At 48.3% G+C, this 19,350-nt stretch overlaps 3 protein-coding genes across 6 annotated transcripts; 1 reads left to right on the top strand and 2 right to left on the bottom strand.

Annotated features, from left to right (window-relative positions):
* Nucleotides 1-731: 731 nt before the first annotated feature.
* Nucleotides 732-10,915, bottom strand: enc3 (ectodermal-neural cortex 3). Its single transcript, XM_062450674.1, has 3 exons — nucleotides 10,556-10,915; nucleotides 7,521-9,327; nucleotides 732-2,457 (listed from the first exon to the last, which is right to left on the bottom strand). Exon 2 carries the CDS (start codon nucleotides 9,317-9,319, stop codon nucleotides 7,550-7,552), a length of 1,770 nt encoding a protein of 589 aa, XP_062306658.1. The 5' UTR covers nucleotides 9,320-9,327; nucleotides 10,556-10,915; the 3' UTR covers nucleotides 732-2,457; nucleotides 7,521-7,549.
* Nucleotides 10,916-11,243: 328 nt separating this feature from the next.
* On the top strand, nucleotides 11,244-14,427 carry zgc:172121 (uncharacterized protein LOC337599 homolog). Its single transcript, XM_062450729.1, has 8 exons — nucleotides 11,244-11,842; nucleotides 11,985-12,052; nucleotides 12,355-12,527; nucleotides 12,861-12,964; nucleotides 13,138-13,299; nucleotides 13,397-13,602; nucleotides 13,936-14,012; nucleotides 14,178-14,427. The coding sequence occupies exons 1-8, from the start codon at nucleotides 11,750-11,752 to the stop codon at nucleotides 14,270-14,272; spliced, it is 978 nt and encodes a 325-aa protein (XP_062306713.1). The 5' UTR covers nucleotides 11,244-11,749; the 3' UTR covers nucleotides 14,273-14,427.
* LOC134011209 (basic immunoglobulin-like variable motif-containing protein) lies at nucleotides 14,308-19,191 on the bottom strand. Of its 4 annotated transcripts, none has more exons than XM_062450725.1 (10): nucleotides 19,025-19,191; nucleotides 17,931-18,503; nucleotides 17,197-17,326; nucleotides 16,821-16,916; nucleotides 16,465-16,569; nucleotides 16,270-16,364; nucleotides 16,055-16,187; nucleotides 15,881-15,964; nucleotides 15,688-15,784; nucleotides 14,308-15,562 (listed from the first exon to the last, which is right to left on the bottom strand). In XM_062450725.1, exons 2-10 carry the CDS (start codon nucleotides 18,424-18,426, stop codon nucleotides 15,260-15,262), a joined length of 1,539 nt encoding a protein of 512 aa, XP_062306709.1. In that variant the 5' UTR covers nucleotides 18,427-18,503; nucleotides 19,025-19,191; the 3' UTR covers nucleotides 14,308-15,259. The 4 variants fall into 4 exon arrangements, with proteins under 4 accessions (XP_062306709.1, XP_062306710.1, XP_062306711.1 ...); XM_062450726.1 differs by having other exon boundaries at nucleotides 17,931-18,498; XM_062450727.1 differs by having other exon boundaries at nucleotides 17,931-18,437.
* Between the last annotated feature and the right edge of the window lie 159 nt (nucleotides 19,192-19,350).

Raw genomic sequence — 19,350 nt, 5'->3', positions numbered from 1 at the left:
GATGTTGTTTTGGATCGGATCCTCCAGTTTAATATCTCTCCCGCCACAGAAGAATTCAGCTGGACAGACTTTCCAGTCTGACTTATGGTGCCCGGCTCCAGACTACGCGGGGGCGTTGAATCTTTCCCACAGGGTCGCCCTGTCCTGCCGGGGCTTATCCTCCTCTCCTCCCTGTCTGCCCTGGCTGTCAGCAGCGCCAACCACAGTCCACCCACACTTCTGCCCCCACCTCAAACACAAATCAACATCTCACTCCCTCCAGTGGCATCACACTGAAAACCGCCTCAAAACCACCCTTCTCCCCTCTCCTTTTGCCCTGTGTTCATTCTCCTCCCTCTCCTCTCTTTCACCTAAACCGTCATAGAAGAGAAGAAAAGAAACTATGAAGAAAACTGAAGAGAAAGTGACAACACCTTCAGGAGGAGCGAGGGTGACAGAGGTGCAGACTAGAGCCTGAACATCTAGTCATCTAGAGCAGTGGTTCTCAATCCTGGTCCTTGGGACCCCCTGTCCTGCATGTTTTAGATGTTTCCCTGCTCCAACACACCTGATTCAAATGAATGGTCGTTATCCAAGCCTGATAACGACCGTTCATTTGAATCAGGATTGAGAACCACTGATCTAGAGTAGAGATTAGAGGTAAAAGGTGCCGATGGATGTTGAAACGCGCTCTAGAGACACAGCAGAACGTCCCCAACATTCCCACGACAACAGAGGACGCACACCCGAACTGAAGTTTAGCATCCTGATGAAATTTATTGACAAATGTACAATGGAATAGGTTTCGTAACAAATGGCACATCACAACAAAGTAGAAAAGCATCGTTTAGACATGTAACAGTTGGCGAGATGGGTCTAGTGGTCTGTATGACCAGTTCTAAATGGTTCTGTTTATTACTTACATCGAAAGAAATATAACTAAATTGTATAACTATAAAATAGGCAGAATTTAAACGTGTGCTACAAAAAAGGCTATGATTATCCACACTGCCTAGAACATTAGGACAGCAATACAAATTTAAGACAATCACTTTATACAAATGTGCAAATCAAACGCTTCTACAAAACGTACAAATTGATATAATTACGCTTAATGGCTGGACTTATCATTAGATGAAACAATAGACAGAGAGACCGAAGAGTAAAAAATATGTTACCGTCCGTCTAAAATGACATATTTACCAAGATGTTTAGAGATGCGTACGTTCTATTATCAGTTAGGATCCAGGAACATTCCAGTCCTGAGAACAGTTAACAGTAAAGGAATTTTTTTTATCCATTTTGGCAAGACTGATGTTTCAGTGTACAGGTGCTGTGTTGTAATGGGCGACCTAATGGTTGGTTGGTGTGCTGTCATTTGGCAAAGCATCAGTTGGTTGTGTAGAGATCGTCTGTTACGCGTTTCAACGTACCTTCCACATGAATGAGCCATCGGTAACACTGGTGCAGCACATTCAGAAGATCAAGCTCAACATTTCAAAACATCTCTGAGGCCACAGGAGAGACGAACAGCGCAGACACCAAATGATCAACAGGAATTTCAGAACTCTACATAACTTAAACCCTGAGACAGAGACATAAAAATAAACACACGGTACAAAAACAGAAACAAACATATTTCGAGAGAGAGAAAAAAATATAGTTAAAATATGCATCTTCAAATCATGGTTCACTTTTTAAGCCGACCAAGTTAAGTTGAGGAAGAAGATACAAATTTAGTTGACCAAAATTGAGGGAAGTTGGAGTCCAAGTCTAAAAATACCAGGAAGATTGTTCTGTGCACTAAAATCATGCACTTCCCAAAATGAACTCTCCAGACTCCAAACCAGAGAAGACATTTCTAAGTTCCTCTCCAGCACCTGAGCAGCACAGCAATGCCCCCACACAGGCAGGGCGTAGAACCAGCCAACAACAGCCACGAGTCAGCCAACCAGACATAAACCAGCCAGCCAGGCACATGAACCAGCCCGTCAGGGTGCGTGCTCAATGACGGGTCCTTCCGTGATTGATAAAAGGAGTTATCTGCAGACTGGCTTCCTGGTTCTGGTGGCGGGGGTGGACAGGGCCGAAGCAGAACTTCCTGTTTATGGGACAGTTGCCTTGGAAAAGAGACTGAGAGAAGGTTCCTCCGAGATAGCTGTCCAAGGCTGGCCAGACATTCCAGCCTCTCTCTCTCTCTCTCTGAGCAGTTAAGCCAGGCACAGTGGTGCAGCTCTGACCAGTCTCTACATGGGGAAGTTACACAAGACACACCAGGAGGTGGGCAGACCAGGGCCAGACCAAGGTGAGTCCACAGTCTTCCTCCTCAGCCGTGGCTCATTGTCCAGGCACTCAGCTCCAGGACTCCTGTCCGTCCGTGAGTCCAGTTGGCGGAGACGACATATCTCCCCCCTCCCCCCGGCGTTCTGCAGACTCAGAAGAGAGACGCGCGCCTGCATTCCAGACACCACCGCCGATCTGAGGGAGAGAGAGAGAGACAGAAGGAGAGAAACAGGAGAGAGACAAATAATGTTAGTTAGGCATGTCAAGAACTCTGAGCTGAACTCTCTGCACTCTTCTCAGTACTGTGAAGAGGGACCACATGACCAGAGATTTCTGTCGAAGAATGCAGTCATGAGCAGCTTATCTATGCCCATATTACCAGGCTTACAGACATACCATTAACAATGAATAATGACAGGGAACTATTCACATCAAATCCTCCCAACAATTTAGGATTAAGCCTTCTGGTTTATGAGCTTGAGACATTTCTACATTGAGAAATACATACATTGAAATGTATCACCTACCATTCTTATATTGTTACATTATTAAGATCATATATATTCACATATATTTTTTTAAATATCTGCCTCCATATGGTTTTTTGTACTGCAGTATATTTAAATTGTGAGATCCTGGAGAGATTTTTGCTGCACATATTCCTGTGTTTTGTGCCCTCAGGAGATATTCAAGATCTTTATTCAGATGGAACGTTCTGGAAGCTGTCAAGGGAGGGGGAACGTGAAATATGCCGAATTAGCATTTTGGAGATAATGCCACTGTGATTTAAGAGCCCTTCCTGCCAAAATTGCGTGTTTATGAGAGGGAGAGAGCGTGCGCGCATGTGTGAGTGCGTCTGGATGCGTGTGTGGCCTCTCTTTATAAAGACACTCAGAAATGTCAGTTAGACTCTGCTGGGGGCTGTTTGGGAAGCTTGATGAGAGCTCATTAGCATAGCTGCCTGCAGCAGATTATAGAAGAGTCTCTTCAGATACACCTGCCACACACACACACACAACAATAACTTCGGCTTCCCAAACAATACACTACACTATACAGTACGCTTGGGCAAGACACAGACAAAAGGATCTCCAAACACAGTCCGTTAGTTTTCAATAGAACAACAATAGGCTCCAGACACAGTAACCTACAGCAGGGCCACTCAGGGGGAACAGTAGGCCCAGAATATGAATTGGGCTCTACACACACACACACACACACACACACAGTGTAAGTATGTACTGTATGTATGTGTCATGAGGGCATGTTTTCTGCTGTTTTTAATCTCTCCCGTGTACCCAGCTGAAGTAGCTGACTACCATCGCTGCTGCTGGCTCCTGTCACAGTAACACTCCTGTTACTGCTCTCCATTACAGGAGCTTTCACGTTGCACAACACCAGACCTCACAGCCTGGCCTTACTGGGGGACACACACACACCAACTGTACCATTTCTGATACCAGAGTCACACCTTCAACCAGAACTGCTCATTAGAGACATTAAAAAATTAAAATTAAATTATACCCACAACGCACCACACCTAGGCTACGCTCCAGTCCCTCGTGTCTAACAAACCCCTACTAACTAGCAACCAGGGTTAATGACTGTACTGGCATCAATCCCAGCACAGACAGGCCCTTTTCTCCAGCTTCTGAATGGACATAAGAGGAAGCCATCACTGACAGACCAACAGTCCACAGCCAATTATTAGGTGTCTCGTCGTCAGCTGTGGCCCCTTCCAACTCCTACAACAACAACGAGGTTCTTCAGAGCCAGATTGCGACACGCCGCGACACAAAGGCCGCCGCTGTGCCCGAACAAGGCCCCCTTCACTCCTCAGGGGTGCAAACTGACGCCATTCAGATGAATCACCCCCGCGTCGCCTGCGCGCGCGCACGCTTGCTGAAAAGGCCCCCCGTCACGGTGGCTGATGTGCTTTTAAAAACAGTTAATCAAGTTATATTTTCCCGGTGATTATTCAACGGTTTATGAGAACCTTTTTCCGTTTTGCTCTTTTGTGTTGGCAATGCGAAGAAAAGAGCAATAAAAACTCTATTAGGTTTATGCTAATGAGGCTGCACTGAGGCCCAGAACAGGACCGATTGATTACTCTGGAGACTCGAGATGCACGTGCTCACCCCCTGTGTGTGTGTGTGTGTGTGGAGAGTACACAGATGCTACTATAAAAGGCTCATTGAGTGTGTGTTCCTGGTGGTCTCAGAGGGCGGGCATTAATAAAACATTAGTATTGAGTGGCGAGCCTCTTTCACCCAGTCCCCCCCCCCCCCCCCTCCCTCACACAACCATACCCCTCCCTCCTCCGCCCTCGACGACCTCTCCGTCTGACAGCAGCTGTCTGTGGACACACACTGCCCAGGTGGGTCCAATCACAGAGGAGAGGTCAGGACAAGGTGGTGACAAGAAGCCTGGCTCTTAGGACTAAAGACTGTGCGAGCTCTCTCTTTCTCTCTCACACACACACACACACACGCACAAGACCACAAAAGTCAGTCGTCCACAAACCATACATTTACAAATCATTACTAATGGAGGTCTATGACACACCCTCATTCCTCCTTAAATTAGAATGAGGATGGCTGGCTTTTTAAAGGAGTCATGCCAGCTATGCAACGCCTGGGTGTGCACGTGTGTGTGAGTTCATGTGTGCGTGAGCGTGTGTTTGAGTAAATGCTGCAAGAGAATAACTGGGTGGTTTCACACCCAATACAAAACATATAAAACAACACCACCAGCAGCTGACAGGGTTTCAGACTCGCTACCCCACAAGATAAGACACACACACAAGCTTTCCAGAGCGCTTGTTTCTCTGTGACCCAGGTTGAACGTTGACAGCCTTGGGAGCAGCAGAAATATTTTTAGTTGGCGCTCTTACGCTGCCAAACGGTGCAGAATACAGCCTCTACCTCTCTCCCTCCTCCCCCTCCCTCCCTCTTTCTGTCTCATTATAGGCCAACTTCTCTCTCTCTCTCTCTCCTGTTGTTCTATCCATCTCTCGCTTCATTTCTCTTTGTGTCCCTCGTTCTCACATCCCTCTCTCGACACCCCTCCTCCTCCTCCTCCTCCTCCTCCTGTTCCATGGCATGACCCAGGGACCCACAGAAAGGTCTGAGTGCTTCAGTGCCAAGCTGAGATCCACGCTGGTAGAGCAAGCTGCCAGTAACCCGAGTCTTTTTCCAGGATCCAGACTGTCATTAAAACGTAAAGGCCAGAAGAGAGAGTAGTAGCAAACTGAAGTCTGTGGGCTTCGGAAAGGCTTGGGTGACTAGAGACCTCAGCTCAGCCCAGCCAGCCTGTCTTTTTCTCTCTCTTTCTCTCCAGTCCACAGCCAGCCAGCCAGCCTGTCTCTCTCTCTCTCTCTCGCTCTCTCTCTCTCTCTCTCTCTATTCCAGCCAGTCTGTCTCTCTTTCTCTCCATCTAGCTCTCAACCAGCTGTTTTCTGCAGCCCAGACAGGCCTCACACTGTCTTTCCTACTCCCCCAACAAACCAAGTTAGACAACATCCTTTAAATGGTAAAAAGCTTCTCTTAAAATCGGAACCTCCATTTCCCTGAGGGAGAGGCTGCGTGTCTAGGTGTATTAATCGAGCATGGTTGGGCTCCGGTGACAGGACAGGAGATGGATGCTGGTCCCAGATTGGAGGTTTGTTTGCACAGAGGAATGACTTGGCAGGTTTGGCACTTACGATTCAAGCTTGACAACATCCATTTCCCTGGGAGGACACAGGGCCTTCTGTGAACGCACAATCCATCTCCTCCTCCTCCTCCGGGACTTGTTTAGTTACCCGTGTATGCGAATACAGAGAATTAGCAAAAACAGCGTCTCCCCAAAGGAAACAGAATGATCCGGCAGCAGATGCAGTTGACCCATCGTGAGAGTTCAGGGCTGTCAGCTGACAACACGCGCTGCAAATCATGTTTCTCAATCCAGCTCTCTGACAGTACAGACCCCCCACCCCGCCCTCCTCCACCCCAGAGAACCGAACAGGCCAACAGTCATGAAATCTGAACTAGCTTCATGCTCAAGTCTGTGCAACATCCCCCCTCTCTGCCACCCCCCCCCCCCCCTCCAGCATTGTCCTGGAGGAGACTGTGTCTCAGCACTTATCAGTGTTAGGGTGACAGAGGTGTGAGATTAGACACCTGCTGTTGGAGGTTTCTACCCCGAGGCCTGACAGCACAACTGGATCTGCTGCAGAAACCAGCCAGTCAGGCAGCCAGCCAGCAAGGCAACCAGTCCAGCAAACTTGCCAGCCAGCTAACCCAGCCAGCAAGCCAACCAAACCAGGCAGCCAGCAAGCATGCCAACCCAGCCAGCAAGCCAACAAACCAAACCAGCCAGCCTGCCAACAAACCAGCCAGCCAGGTAATCAGCCAGCCAGCTGAGCTAAGCTGCCGCCTGTCCTGCAAGTACAGACCTGATCCATGTCTTCCTGTTCGGGGGCAGCTCTGTAATTACCCCTCCGACATTCCTCAAGCTACGCTAGTCGGCCCGGAGCGCTCGCTCTGTTTATCCAACACCCTGCAGACGCCATAAGATCATGTGTAACCGTAACCGCTGGCAACCGTGACAACAGTCAGGGGATTTAAGTGTCCAGGTCCAGCGAAGCAGAACGGACCTCAGCGATTAAGGAGAGACAACCAAAACACTGACTTTGTACATAATAATACATTCATTTAGCGGATGATTTAATTCAAAGAGACATACAGTACCGGGGCAGATTTGAACCTCGAACCCAAGACTTCTTGATCTGCATTTGAATGCTCAAACCACTGAGCTATACCCTCTCTGTGAGCTGAGCTGTACCTTCCCCTAACAGCAGATGTAGACTCATTACAGTGTTTGTGTGGGTGGGATTTTAGAGGACATGAATCAGAGGAGAGATCTCAGCTGCCTGTCAACGGGTCTGCAGAACTCCCCTACGGTCTGCAGGGACGGACAGGGCTTCTGGCCAATAGTAGCTCCTACGCTCTAATATCCATACTCTGAGCTGGGCCTTTGTAGGGAATACAATGGAGCCAAAGCTGGACACAGGCTGTGTCTCCTGTCCGTGATTAATAACACTGCTGGGAGGATTCAGAAGTGTGGTTCGCATTCTCCACTCGCCTTTCCGTTTCACTGCCTCCATGGCTCATGAGATATGCATAAGGGTCGAGCTTTCGACTAAAATCAATAGAGGAATATATTAAACCCCACCTTAACAGACCAGATAGGACCAGAGGAGCCTTGACGGTACTCACCAGTGACCGCTACCAGCTCTCGTGAGTCGCTAGGCCGAGAGGTACTTCCAGGTGCTGACGAAGGCGGTGGGGATGAAGGAGTAGGGGACGCTGGTCACGCTGTCCCAGGTGTCCGTCGACGGGTCGTAACAGTCCAGGGTCTTACACCTCTGCGCCCCGAAGTAACCCCCGACAACGTAGAGGCGGTTTCCGGAAGCTACCGCGTGGCAGCTGATCCTCTTGGCCGTCACGTCGCCGAACTTGGACCACTGGTACGTCTCGCTGTTGAAGCGGTAGGCCGAGCTGGCCGAGAACTCCGTGTCGCCGCCGATCACGACCACGTGGTTCCCGACGACCGCCGCCGCCGTGTAGCGCCACAGCTGCGGGCACGACGCCGGGACCGTCCACCGGTTCTGGCCCGGGTCGTAGCACTGCACCTTGGGGAGCTTGTCCCTGTTGACGCTGGTGCCTCCAAAGGCAAACAGCTTGTTCTTGGCGCCGACCACCGCCGCGTTGCTAACGCCCTCTCGGAGAGGAGCGACCAGCGTCCACTTGTTGGTCTGCGGGTCGTACTGTTCCACCTGTTTGAGAGACACAGACGGGGACGCTGGGAAGGAGCCCGCCAGGGAGGTGTGGCCCCCCACCACGTACAGGACGTGGTCGAGTTCGGCGGCCCCGTGGCCGAAGCGGGCGACCAGCATGGGCGCGGCTTTGGACCACTCGTCGTGCAGCGTGTCGTACACCCACACGTCCTTGGAGGCGCCGTTCTCTGAGCCCCGCCCCCCCGTCACGTAGACCTTGCAGCCGATGGCGCAGGCGCTGCACTCCTTGCGCGGGCTGGGGATGTCCGTCTTGGGCGTGATCTCCTTGGTCTTGTGGTCGATCATGTACACCTTGTCGCACATGAAGGTCTGGCCGCCCAGGAGGAGCAGGGCCTGGTTCACCTTGCGAGGCCGGGCGCAGAAGCCCGTGACGATGCCGTCGTTCTGCAGGAGCCTCATCTTGCAGCGCACCGCGTCCTCCACGATCTCCCGGCCCACCTTGTGGCCCATGACCAGCTCCTCCGACGCCACGTTCTTCAGCAGGTAGCTCTCGGGCAGCAGCGCCAGGCGCACGCAGCGCAGGAGCTCCGGGAGGTCGGCGGTCCTCCGCTCGCCGTCCGCCTTCACCCAGTCGATGACGGCCTCGTACGCCAGGCTCTCGTCCTCCACCTCCAGCTCTTCGCTGAAGATCAGCTCCTGGAGCTTGTCCTTGGGCAGGCTGAGGAAGTCCTCCGTCCCGTGGAGGGCGGCGAAGTTGGCCAGGCACATCCGCCAGGAGAGCTCGTAGAGCCGCTGGCACTGGTGGGCGTCCGACAGCAGCATCATGCCCAGGCAGTTGGACGGGTGCAGGTTCTTCTCTAGGAAGTCGGCCGAGGCGTCGCGGATGTCGTGGAACTGGAGCATGTCGCCGGCTTCCAGCAGCGACTCGGCGTTCTCCTCGTTGATGAGGACGCGGGCCGAGTAGGCGTAGTCCAGCAGGAGCTCCAGGACCTCCGGGTGGAGGGAGTCGTGGAAGTTGACCTCTGCGTCGCGGCTCTCCCTCAGGCCGCCGTTGAACATGGCCTCGAAGTAGCGGCTGCAGGAGGCCAGCACGGCGCGGTGGCAGGGGAAGGAGCGGTTGCCGGCACGCAGCACCACGTCGGTGAAGACGCGGCGCTTGCGGAGCAGGTTGAGCTGCGTCAGGAGGCTGTCGGCATGGGACGTCTTGTGGAAGAGGTGGATGTTCATGGAGCCGGAGCTGGAGCGGGACTTGCGGTTCTCGTGGTTGCTCACAGACATCCTGGGACCTTCACAAAATACAAAAACAACAATGAATAATTCATAGGAGCTGGGTAGATTTTAGTGGTTGGTACAATGGGTGGCTTGTGTGATGTAATGGCAGAGAACGGGAATGGAAAGCTGCAACAGTAGTTTGTTGCAGCTATTAAAGTCCAAGTAACACTCCACATAATAGGCTGTACTTCCGGTCAAAAGCAAACTATAAAATATGAATGTTAGTATTGTGTAACATTTAAATTGTTAAGTCATGTGCCTGTGATCTGGAATTGGTTGAACATAGGCAACACAGCAGCTATAAACCCTGAATCTTATCAGAAGGCTCTGCGAAACAGGAAATGGACTTTGGACTTGTGCAGAGATGAAAGAAGACCTGATAAGCTGTTCAGTAACAAGCGCTGATGTTATGTACACAGTCGCTCTGGCAGGTAATTTCTCAAATCAGATTGCACCTTAAAATCGAGAAGACTGCTGATTTCAAAACTCATAAGAGGTTCATTTGAGTGATTGATGGTGATGAATGTGAAAGCACCTGCATGTACAGAACACCCCCTTTCCTTGACCTTTATCCGCATTTCCAATTTATGAATCACTGTCAAACTTTTGCTTGGCTAGCACTCGTTTGACGGCGCCTTAAGCAAAGCTTTGATGATCCAGTGTAAAACCTGACACCTCCCCGAACAAGTGCTTGAAGGCCAAATGATGTACTGTAGGAATTGTGCAATATAGAAGTATGATATGCATTTGATTAACTTCACCCTGTGTAATCGAATTACAAATGTCACTCTGCTACATAACTTCAAACATCTCTCTTTCTATAAAACCATTTTATTTAAGTACGTTTGAAAATTTGACTTGTACAAAAACTATGGACAAAATAAACTTTATAACAGTGAGCTTACAAAAACATTTAAGTCAAAAAAAAAGCAGCAAGTATGATGCATTTATCAATTATAATTTACGGGTTTGGACAAGAACACTGAAAGGTGAGACTTCCGAGAGGGGATCGGAATACTACAAGGCGTGAAATCTAATTCGTTCGGTGCAGTAAATGTAAACCGTGTCAAGCATGCTTGGGCTCAGTTTTCTTCCGAACTTAGCCTGGCAAACATTCACGACAACAATTGCAAGGGCTGGATCAAAGGATCGGATGTAAGCTTCAACTACTAGTAACATTTCGGAAGCATCGAAGCACGTATCTTAGCGATTGATAGCCTTCTAAATCATCATCTTCCTTACCTTAATCGTCTTCAACTAGCAAAGCAGAAACGCGATAAGTCACCGATGGATGGAATTCCAACTTCTGCAGCAGTTGTTTTGTTCACACTGTCGCTAAAATGACTTTCATCTTAAGAAAACAAAATTCAAGCTGTTTTATAAATCTTAGCAACACTGAAAATTGGTGACCCATCTGTTTCGTTCGCGTTGATATAGATCTGACAGTAAACGCGAATATTCCCTACGAAGTTCTTCGTAGACATTCAATTGCCAAACACGTTCTTGGAGCGTGGTGGAACAGTGAATGCTGTGCGCGCTACTCCGTGCTGTCTTGCTCCAGCTCGCTCCTCCTACTCAGCTGTGTTCTCGTGCAGTCGTGTCCAATAGACAATTACGGAGGGGGTAAAAACGGTTGATATGAGCAATTAGTCTGATTCAGCTTGGGTCCATAGATCTTTAAAATATATATATATCGGGCATAGACAAAGACAAATCCCAGTGGGAATTTGAGTCTAAGTCAGCGCAGTATGTGTCCTTTCTGAATCCTCCGGACACCCACTATCCTATTGTTATCTCGATACAATTCCCCGTAGGGTTCTAGCAGGTGGGCTGATTATGTTGTGGGAGTTGGGTGGGTTTCGTTCTGGTATACTAACGGTGTTGCTATAATGTACCAAACCCTACCGTACCAAACCCTTAACCCTAAGGGTTTTGGTACTGTGGGCACACAGTAAGTCACAATAACCAGCTAATGCAGAACAAGAAAAGGGCAACAGTTAAGGCGTCAAATCCTATACAAAATGATTGTGACAGGAAAAAAACGGATAATTTGGGAATGTGCGATGCTAGAGTATCATGTACTCAAAATTGTGACGAAATAGATTGAACTCTCTTGGACTCCAGTCACTCTTCATAAATGCACATAGACATAGTGCCATCTAGTGGTAAGAAGGGGACGTACATACGCAACTTTTCCAACACCAAGAACGGCGCATGAATTTGTTCTGAGACTTTTATTTTGGAAAAAAAACATGGGGACGGAAGTGCGTTTTGTCATGGAAAGTCGTTGATGCCTAAGAGCTGTGCAAAGGTGGCTGGACCATAAAATGTCTGGACTTTAGACTTCTTAAATAGACCTGTGATGCGCATTGGGCGTTGCCCTTGCAGGAGTAGGGTTATATCTCAACAAGTTACTTATTCAGTCGGCCAGTGACCATGGCGTTTCATATTAAATCTGTCAGTGGTGGACCGCTTGTTTTGGATGGAGGCCTGGCAACTGAACTGGAAGCAACAGGTTTGAAATTGCAGGTAAGATGTCTCAGAAAAGATGATCTATATATGACTTGTGATAATGATTTCGGATTTATTCGTTGTACCTTGGTTCAACTGTGAGTTAATGTGCAATGCAAGCTGGGCAATTTACATCATTCTGCATGTTGTTCTTGCACAGGGGGATCCTTTGTGGAGTGCAAGAATATTGCATACTAACCCACAGGCGGTAAAAGATGCTCATTCTAGGTAAGTTTAACACCAAACCTTAATGAACGAACCACACTTCGTCTTTACAGTTAGATTTTTGGGCGGGTACAGGGTATAATTCAGTTGTAGAGCATCTGACTGCAGATGAAGATTTGAATCCCCATATGTTCGAGTTCAAGTCTTTTATTGTCAGGTACAACACAGGGTCAGGCTAGGCACTGAAATATGTTGCTTTGGATAAAAAGCATCTGCTCAATGAGATCTGCTGAACATGACTTTATGTTTTTTACCTGAAGTGATACGCATGAACCACAAATTCTTGTTACTCGTCTTGGATTTAGATTCCTCTGCAGTGGAGCAGACGTTATCACCACGGCTACGTACCAAGCTAGCATACAGGGATTTATTACTCACCTGGGCATGAACTCTGAAGAGGCGGGGGAACTGCTCATGTCAGGAGTACGTCTGGCCAGAGAGGCGGTGCAACAGTTCACAACAGACAACCCTTCACCTGGTGAGGTTCACTGCACAGTTTATTCCTCACCACTGAAGAAGCCTAGCTCTGTGCACTGCCAAAGCGATCTGGGTTGGCCAGGCTGTAAAAACAGCAATTACTACAGTAGGCCATATGACGCAAGAGTGTCAATTTGGTTTGAATATTGGTAGGGACTAGGGACGAGCATTTTTTATAATCATATGCTAACTGCCCATGCGCTGCGTCTAATTATTGATAGGGGCATTTCTATGGCATGCTATGACTCTGCAGCTGCTAATGCAGGAGAACAGCTGAAGCTCAAGGAGAGAATCTGGGTGGATGTCAGCCAAACGTTCTGGTTTGTCTTCTCAGAGCGGCAGGTTCCTCTGGTGGCGGGCTCAGTCGGGCCGTACGGCGCTTATCTCCATGACGGTTCCGAGTACACAGGAGTTTACGCGGAGGAGATGAGTGTTGAGGTGAGCGGCTGGCAGACTGACAGTAACATATTGACGTTACGGTAAGACGTTAACAACAAGACAGGAGAGAGAGGGAGAGAGAGAGGGAGACACTTACCCAAAGGTGATGAAGGGTAATTACAGCTGAAAGCACATATCTCTCCTGTCCTGCCCTTACCTCCCCCCACCCCTAGGAGCTGAAAGCATGGCATCGGCCTCAGATTCAGTGCCTGGTTGCGGCAGGGGCCGACCTGGTCGCCATGGAAACCATCCCAAGCGTCAAAGAGGCTGAGGCTCTGGTGGAGCTTCTCCGAGAGTTTCCAAACGCCGCGGCCTGGCTCGCGTTCTCCTGTAAGGTACTCGTCACCGCTGTTGATAACAAGCTACAAGTTGCCATGACGAGGGACATGGCTGATCGTATATCACAATCACATATGTAACGGATTCCCTCAGGACGAGACGCGTGTGTCCGACGGCAGACGGTTTACAGAGGCCGTCCAGGTGGCCAGCAGGTCCAAGCAAGTGGTGGGCGTGGGGGTGAACTGCTGCCCTCCTGGCCTGGTCACACCCCTGCTGGCCTCGGCTGTGACCCAGAAGACTCCAGACTTTGGCTGGGTGGCCTACCCCAACAGTGGAGAGGGGTGGGATGTGGAGTCTGGGTGAGGCTGACAGAAATCAAATATTTTCCCATCACACCCAACACACGCCTGGCAATACTGGATATCAGCCTTTCTCAACCCTGGTCCTCGGGACTCCCTGCCCTACATGGTTTAGATGTTTCCCTCTTCCAACATACCTGGTTCAAATGAAAGCCCATGATCAAGCTTAGCAGAAGCCTGATGAAGGCCCATTCATTTGAATCAGCTGTGTTGGAAGAGGGAACCATCTAAAACATGCAGGGCAGGGGGGTCCCGAGGACCAGGATTGAGAAAGGCTAGTGTAGATAGAACATTGATGTTCATCAGACCTTTTTAACCGATTCTCACGTCAAGGTGGAGGCCTTCGGAAAACATTGTGCCCATAGCAGAGCTGTGTGTCGAGTGGATGACACAGGGAGCGTCACTCATAGGTAAGCCATGCAGGGAGGGAAACACAGATCCATCGATGGATACTTTTATCTTCTCTGGCAGAACTGAGCCGTGAGCGGGGAGACGAAAGAAACACGATAGGCTTAGGAATCCGATAGTACTCTTCCTTGTTCACTGACCGTGTCCTGTGATTGGTTCTTCCACAGGAGGGTGTTGTCGTATTCGCCCGGCCCAAATAGCAGAGCTGCGTCAACAGCTTCACAGAGGACTGGAGACTCACAGGACAGCGGGGTGTGATTAAAATTATGTGGAATAAAACTGTAAACTCCATGCAGACATGCACCAGCTATATTCGACAATATGAATACAAACTTCCAACAGGCTATTTAGGAAATGATAGTAATATAAATGCATTTATAGTCATTCGTTGTCAATAAAGAATAACAATGATTCACAAAAGTATAGAAATCTTAATTTATTTATAAAACAAAAAAAGGAGGCTTGACTATGGTAGATTCACTGGAAAGACACAGCAGAGCTGGGGCCAGTCAGCTCTCCAGAGGTTTACAGTGGGGAGAGAAACCAACTACACACCAACTACAGAAGCAAGCATGCAATCCTCTGCTCCTGCATCCCGACAAGGTTGAATATACCAATATATAGAAATACATCATATTGATCCTATCATCCTGACCTCTTACTGGACGTTCGTATTCAAACATAGCATTCTGGTTCTCTCTTTCAGTGTTCTAGAACAGATTGTCTCGGTATTGCACACCCTGGGGTTCACAAAGGGGCCGACACTGAATGTCAGCCGCTCACAGTCATTCGTTTAAAAGACCTTATAAAAAAGTCACCGTACTGTATATTCATCACGTTTTCAAACACACGCCTTTGACTTATGTTTCCTAAACAGTAATGAATTAGGATAGTTCTTCCTTCGTTGTATATGCAACAATGTCAGACATTGAGATTAATAGTGGTTTTCTAAACACTACTGAATGATTAAAAGCAATACACTCTATAAGGACTTATGAAGTGCATTGCACTTTATCAGTATCATCATTCTACCCTGCCCCGATATAACGACACACAAAATCCATGTGCAGATAAGTAAAGTCTTGAAGGCCCTAGGAATGCAACCCAAGGGCACGATAAGACCTTCCCCCCTATTTTTGGTTTACATCATGATGTGGTAGCGCGTTCAAAACCTCTTGATCTAGAAAAGCGACTCAGCAGCGTGGAGAACTCGGCATCCATCCATGACGGCCGAGACACCCAGCCGGCATCAGTCGGTGATGTCTTCTTCCAGGTCGCTCTCTGGAGAGCTCCGGTGCCGGTACTCGGTCGTGTTGGACAGGCGTTTCCACGCCACCTCCTTCTGGTTCCCCGTGCTGTGGGACCGACCCAGGCAAGACAGGTGCCTGGCCGAGGACTTCTCCTCCGAGCCCTCCGCGGTTCTTCCCTGCGCTCTGTCGCCGCCCTGGTGGTGGAGGTCGTGACGCAGGTTCTCCAGGTTCAGAGCCCAGGGTCCTAGCTTCTGCCAGTTTACCCTCTGAAAGGCCATGAGGCAGTGCAGGTTCCCTCCAATCTGCCAGAAAGGGGCATGGTTCTATTGGCATGACAACACTCTACAACAAATGACAACCTCCAAGCCTGACTTTCTTTTGTTTTTAAACAACATGCAGTCCTTGAGTGTTTTTAGTGAACTTGTACCTTTTTGGTTTTGCGACACTGTATGCCCCTCTCTGTGTGTCGGATGTCCAGGTATTCTGGGTTTTGTGTGTTGAGATCTGTGACAATATCAGCCCATCTAAAGCAGGAAGAAGGCCAATGACACGGCAGTTAAATAAATCCCCCGGTGTCTAAAATGTTGAATTCAAAAGCGTACGTTTGGTATCAAACCTACTTTTTACAGTGAATAGCTGGGTGCTTCCTGCTTGGTTCCCCAATGAGAATCCAGTGCTCCGTTTCATTAATTGGCAGAGAACCCCTGAGAAAAGACAATACATATTTAGCATTTTAAACCAAGAAATATACTAGTATTTCTTCATTAGCAGGCCAACCAACAACAAGAACTTGCTTGTACGCCTTGGCGGCTTTGAGTGGTGTAGCTTCAAAGCCGACTGGACAGAAGTAGTGGTTCTGGCAGTGGTAAATGTAAGCCATGGATTCGTCCTTGAGCCCCTGGGTCAACTTCAACAGCGCTCCCTCGGCTTCAACAACAACACAGTGGTTAGTGACGTCTTCCCATCCAGACAGAGAGAGAACCGAGGCTAGTTTGTGTGGCCTGCTCACCCGTTTCTCCAGCAGTCTTGTGCTTCCCGTGCGGTTTGTACAGAATGTAAGAACATCCACGGACTCGGAAGTTGTCATTGATCTGCCTGAACCATCTGTTTACAAAAAAAAATTAACATTCAGCTAATTGGGATCCAGTTTCCTGATAGGCTCAGAAGTAAGTGGCCTGGATAGAGTTTGAGAGTTTCTCGGTACCTCATCAGAGTGGCGTTTCCTGTGAAAGGGCCAAACTTGATCTCTTCAAAAGGTGGCTGGAATCCCAGAATCTCCAAGGCCTCATCTTGTGAGATGGGTGGAAGGCTGCAAAAGACAAAACAGGAACGATTATTGTTTGAAGCATTTCATACATTATTAAAGCCGAACAAAACAATGACGCAAGCAATTTATACACTGGGGAACAATAAACGGCTACTCTCTTTTATACCTCCTTGAGTGCTTTAGATACAGACACCACAGGTTACTCACAGTATATCACTTGCTACAATCACAGTAGTGCTACCAACTCAGACACTACAGGTTACCGACAGTATTACTACAATCACAGGCCATACCTTCCTGCTCCTAGAGTGCTGTACAGGAAGTTCCAACAGGACACCAGAGAAGAGATTCCACATGAGGTCTTGTACTGGGGGCGGCTGATGCAATACCTGGAGGAGAGACAGAGCGAAAAGCTCTGATTGCATTTCTATGATGACACCAATGATTTGAGATGATTAATATTGGGGTACAATTGTTTTACAGTTACAGTGTCGTGTATTACCGTTAGATGCCAGTTCCTTGACTCAGACGACCGAAATACTGTTAGAACAGATCCTTCTGCTGCACTTTCTACACGCACTATTTGTACATTGCTTTCGATAAAAGTGTCTGCTAAACTGGACTAAACTATGAAATGGAAAGGAACCGTTATAAAAAGCTCAGAATTACCATCTCCTGAGGTCGAGAACCTTCCTCTGCTTGATGTCGTCTGGGGAGGTGTGTAAAGGAACGTCCTGCAGGTTTCGGCTGGGTCTGTCTTGCGACTTCATCTTCTTAGAACCTGATTTCTTTACGTTGCCTAGAAACAACATGTGACATGAGAGACGTTTTTTGTTGTTGTTGTTTTTTTTACATACCATCTCAGAATGTACCATCTCAGGTTTCAATATAACGGGCAACATTCGAACGTGTGTTTGTGTAGTCTGTTGTATTCAGATCGGTTCTGCCGAACCACTGTTTTAAAACTTAAATAAAAAGGTCTTAAGGTGGGGCCTGGGTGTGAATCTGACTGAGGCCATTTCCTGATCTATCCCTGCTTTCCTGTCTCTCAAACTGTCTTATCGATTAATAAAAAGCTGTAAAAAGGCCACAAAATGAAAAGACAAAGTGCTGCTGGGTAACTGAACAGACAGATAGATGAGTATCGTCCTGCATTGGTGCTCCATCTCTCTGCTCTCTGAACAGCTCTGCTGTCACTGGCAGAGTTACAGTTACATCATCAATGACAGAGGGTCAGGTCACCAGCTCTCATATACCTGGCATCTCTCGCTTAGCACAAGAGCAGGAAAAACAACAACAATACTGTTCATAATGGGCATTCCTGCATTCAATTAGGCTGTGTTATAAATTCAGCTCAAGCCACAGGTATTGAAAAACGAGTGCTGCTTAAAGACCTTGCTTACTTGTTCCGGTTTTCCGGGTGAGCACTGCATCAAAGTCTGTAGTGTCGATTTCCCACGCCAAAATCGTTTTCATGTTGCCGCCTGAAGACACCTCTTCCATGTCACAGTCGCCATCCACACCCCCATCTTCACCACCAGCCTGGCCTTTGGAGTAGCCGTCCCCAGAGTTGGACATCCCAAAGGGGGCTCGGCTGTCCGGCTGACTGGGTGGCAGCCCTTCTCTGGAGCTCCCGGAGGGCCGGTACACGGAGGCTGCCTGGTTGAGGAGGGCGTAGTCGGAGCAGACGGTGTAGAACTTCTCCCGGGAGTGAGTGACGGGGCAGGTCCAGGGCAGCTGCAGCTCGGCACTGGAGGCCCGCCGGGCCCTCAGGGCCTCCTTGCCCAGGGGGCCCAACAGGCTGTGCTCATCCTCTCTGCTCGTGGAGTGCTGGGGCATCTTGCCCGTGTCGTCGGGCCCTGACTGGTTTGTTTTCTGGTCTTCTGCAGCGTTAGGCATTGAACGGAAAGCTAGAATGTTGAAAATGAGAATTGCAGCCGGACGTTTTAGGAACGTGTGTTTACTGGCCGTCTACTCTGCAGAAGAGATACGTCGATCAACACAACAAATTGTGGAATCAAAACCCTCCATCCTGTTATGGTATCAATAGGTCACTATACATCAAAACGTTTAAAGGATGCAATTATTCAAGATAGCCTTGGTGGCAAACAACATATAATAACTTAATCATTATTGTTATTAAAGTGCACAGTAGTTGTCTATTAATAGGAATGTAACGTAAAGCAATTTATCACATTTATCACATCAAGAAACGGTTTATGGGCGGTGCACCTTTGCGTCTTTTGAGGAAGGGACGATTCGAAAGCCTTGTCTAGTCCACCACTCATTATGATAAAGCTACCAGGCATGTAAACAAAAACCAGCTAGCTAACAATAGTTATACAATTGAACTGTAATAATTTTTGCGACAACCATTACAAAATCTGACCTGTCAGCTCGATGAACACTGGACAGTGATGGCTTAAGGTGTAATAATAACCATCTAACATTAACGTATGTCACAAATCTAAGGTCTTGGTATGCATGTTACACATACCTTGCAATGGCCGCTGATATCACATCGATATTGATTGATATGAAATCCTACACATTCAACAAATGTGTATCCCGAGCATTAAATGGAGATGATGAGTTGAGTTCCTGACGGCTTGGATCTTCTTCCGCTGCACGGCATTGACTGGGCTGTACCATTCCGTAAAACAGGGGTGTACAATATTTCTGTCAAATACGATTCTCAAATTCCCGCATCACGTATAGAGGAAAACGTAAAAAACAAACGTTTTGTAAATTGTATTCCAATTTTGAATATGCTACTGAATTTATCTTTGCATTCTACCTGATGTTATACAAATCTTAAACATG

The sequence above is a fragment of the Osmerus eperlanus genome, chromosome 24, assembly GCF_963692335.1.
Source record: "Osmerus eperlanus chromosome 24, fOsmEpe2.1, whole genome shotgun sequence".
NCBI classification, from domain to species: Eukaryota; Metazoa; Chordata; class Actinopteri; order Osmeriformes; family Osmeridae; genus Osmerus; species Osmerus eperlanus.
This window is presented reverse-complemented; position numbering and strand designations above follow the sequence as displayed.

What these genes read in the sequence shown, in the direction of transcription:
- enc3 (XM_062450674.1), bottom strand. Translation starts at nt 9,319, where the DNA reads ATGTCTGTGAGCAACCACGAGAACCGCAAGTCCCGCTCCAGCTCCGGC.
- zgc:172121 (XM_062450729.1), top strand. Translation starts at nt 11,750, where the DNA reads ATGGCGTTTCATATTAAATCTGTCAGTGGTGGACCGCTTGTTTTGGAT. An exon ending in GTAAAAGATGCTCATTCTAG is followed by an intron (nt 12,053 to 12,354) that starts GTAAGTTTAACA and finishes TCTTGGATTTAG; the next exon opens with ATTCCTCTGCAGTGGAGCAG. An exon ending in AACAGACAACCCTTCACCTG is followed by an intron (nt 12,528 to 12,860) that starts GTGAGGTTCACT and finishes TTGTCTTCTCAG; the next exon opens with AGCGGCAGGTTCCTCTGGTG.
- LOC134011209 (XM_062450725.1), bottom strand. Translation starts at nt 18,426, where the DNA reads ATGCCTAACGCTGCAGAAGACCAGAAAACAAACCAGTCAGGGCCCGAC. An exon ending in CACCCGGAAAACCGGAACAA is followed by an intron (nt 17,327 to 17,930) that starts GTAAGCAAGGTC and finishes TGTTGTTTCTAG; the next exon opens with GCAACGTAAAGAAATCAGGT. An exon ending in GTTCTCGACCTCAGGAGATG is followed by an intron (nt 16,917 to 17,196) that starts GTAATTCTGAGC and finishes TCTCTCCTCCAG; the next exon opens with GTATTGCATCAGCCGCCCCC.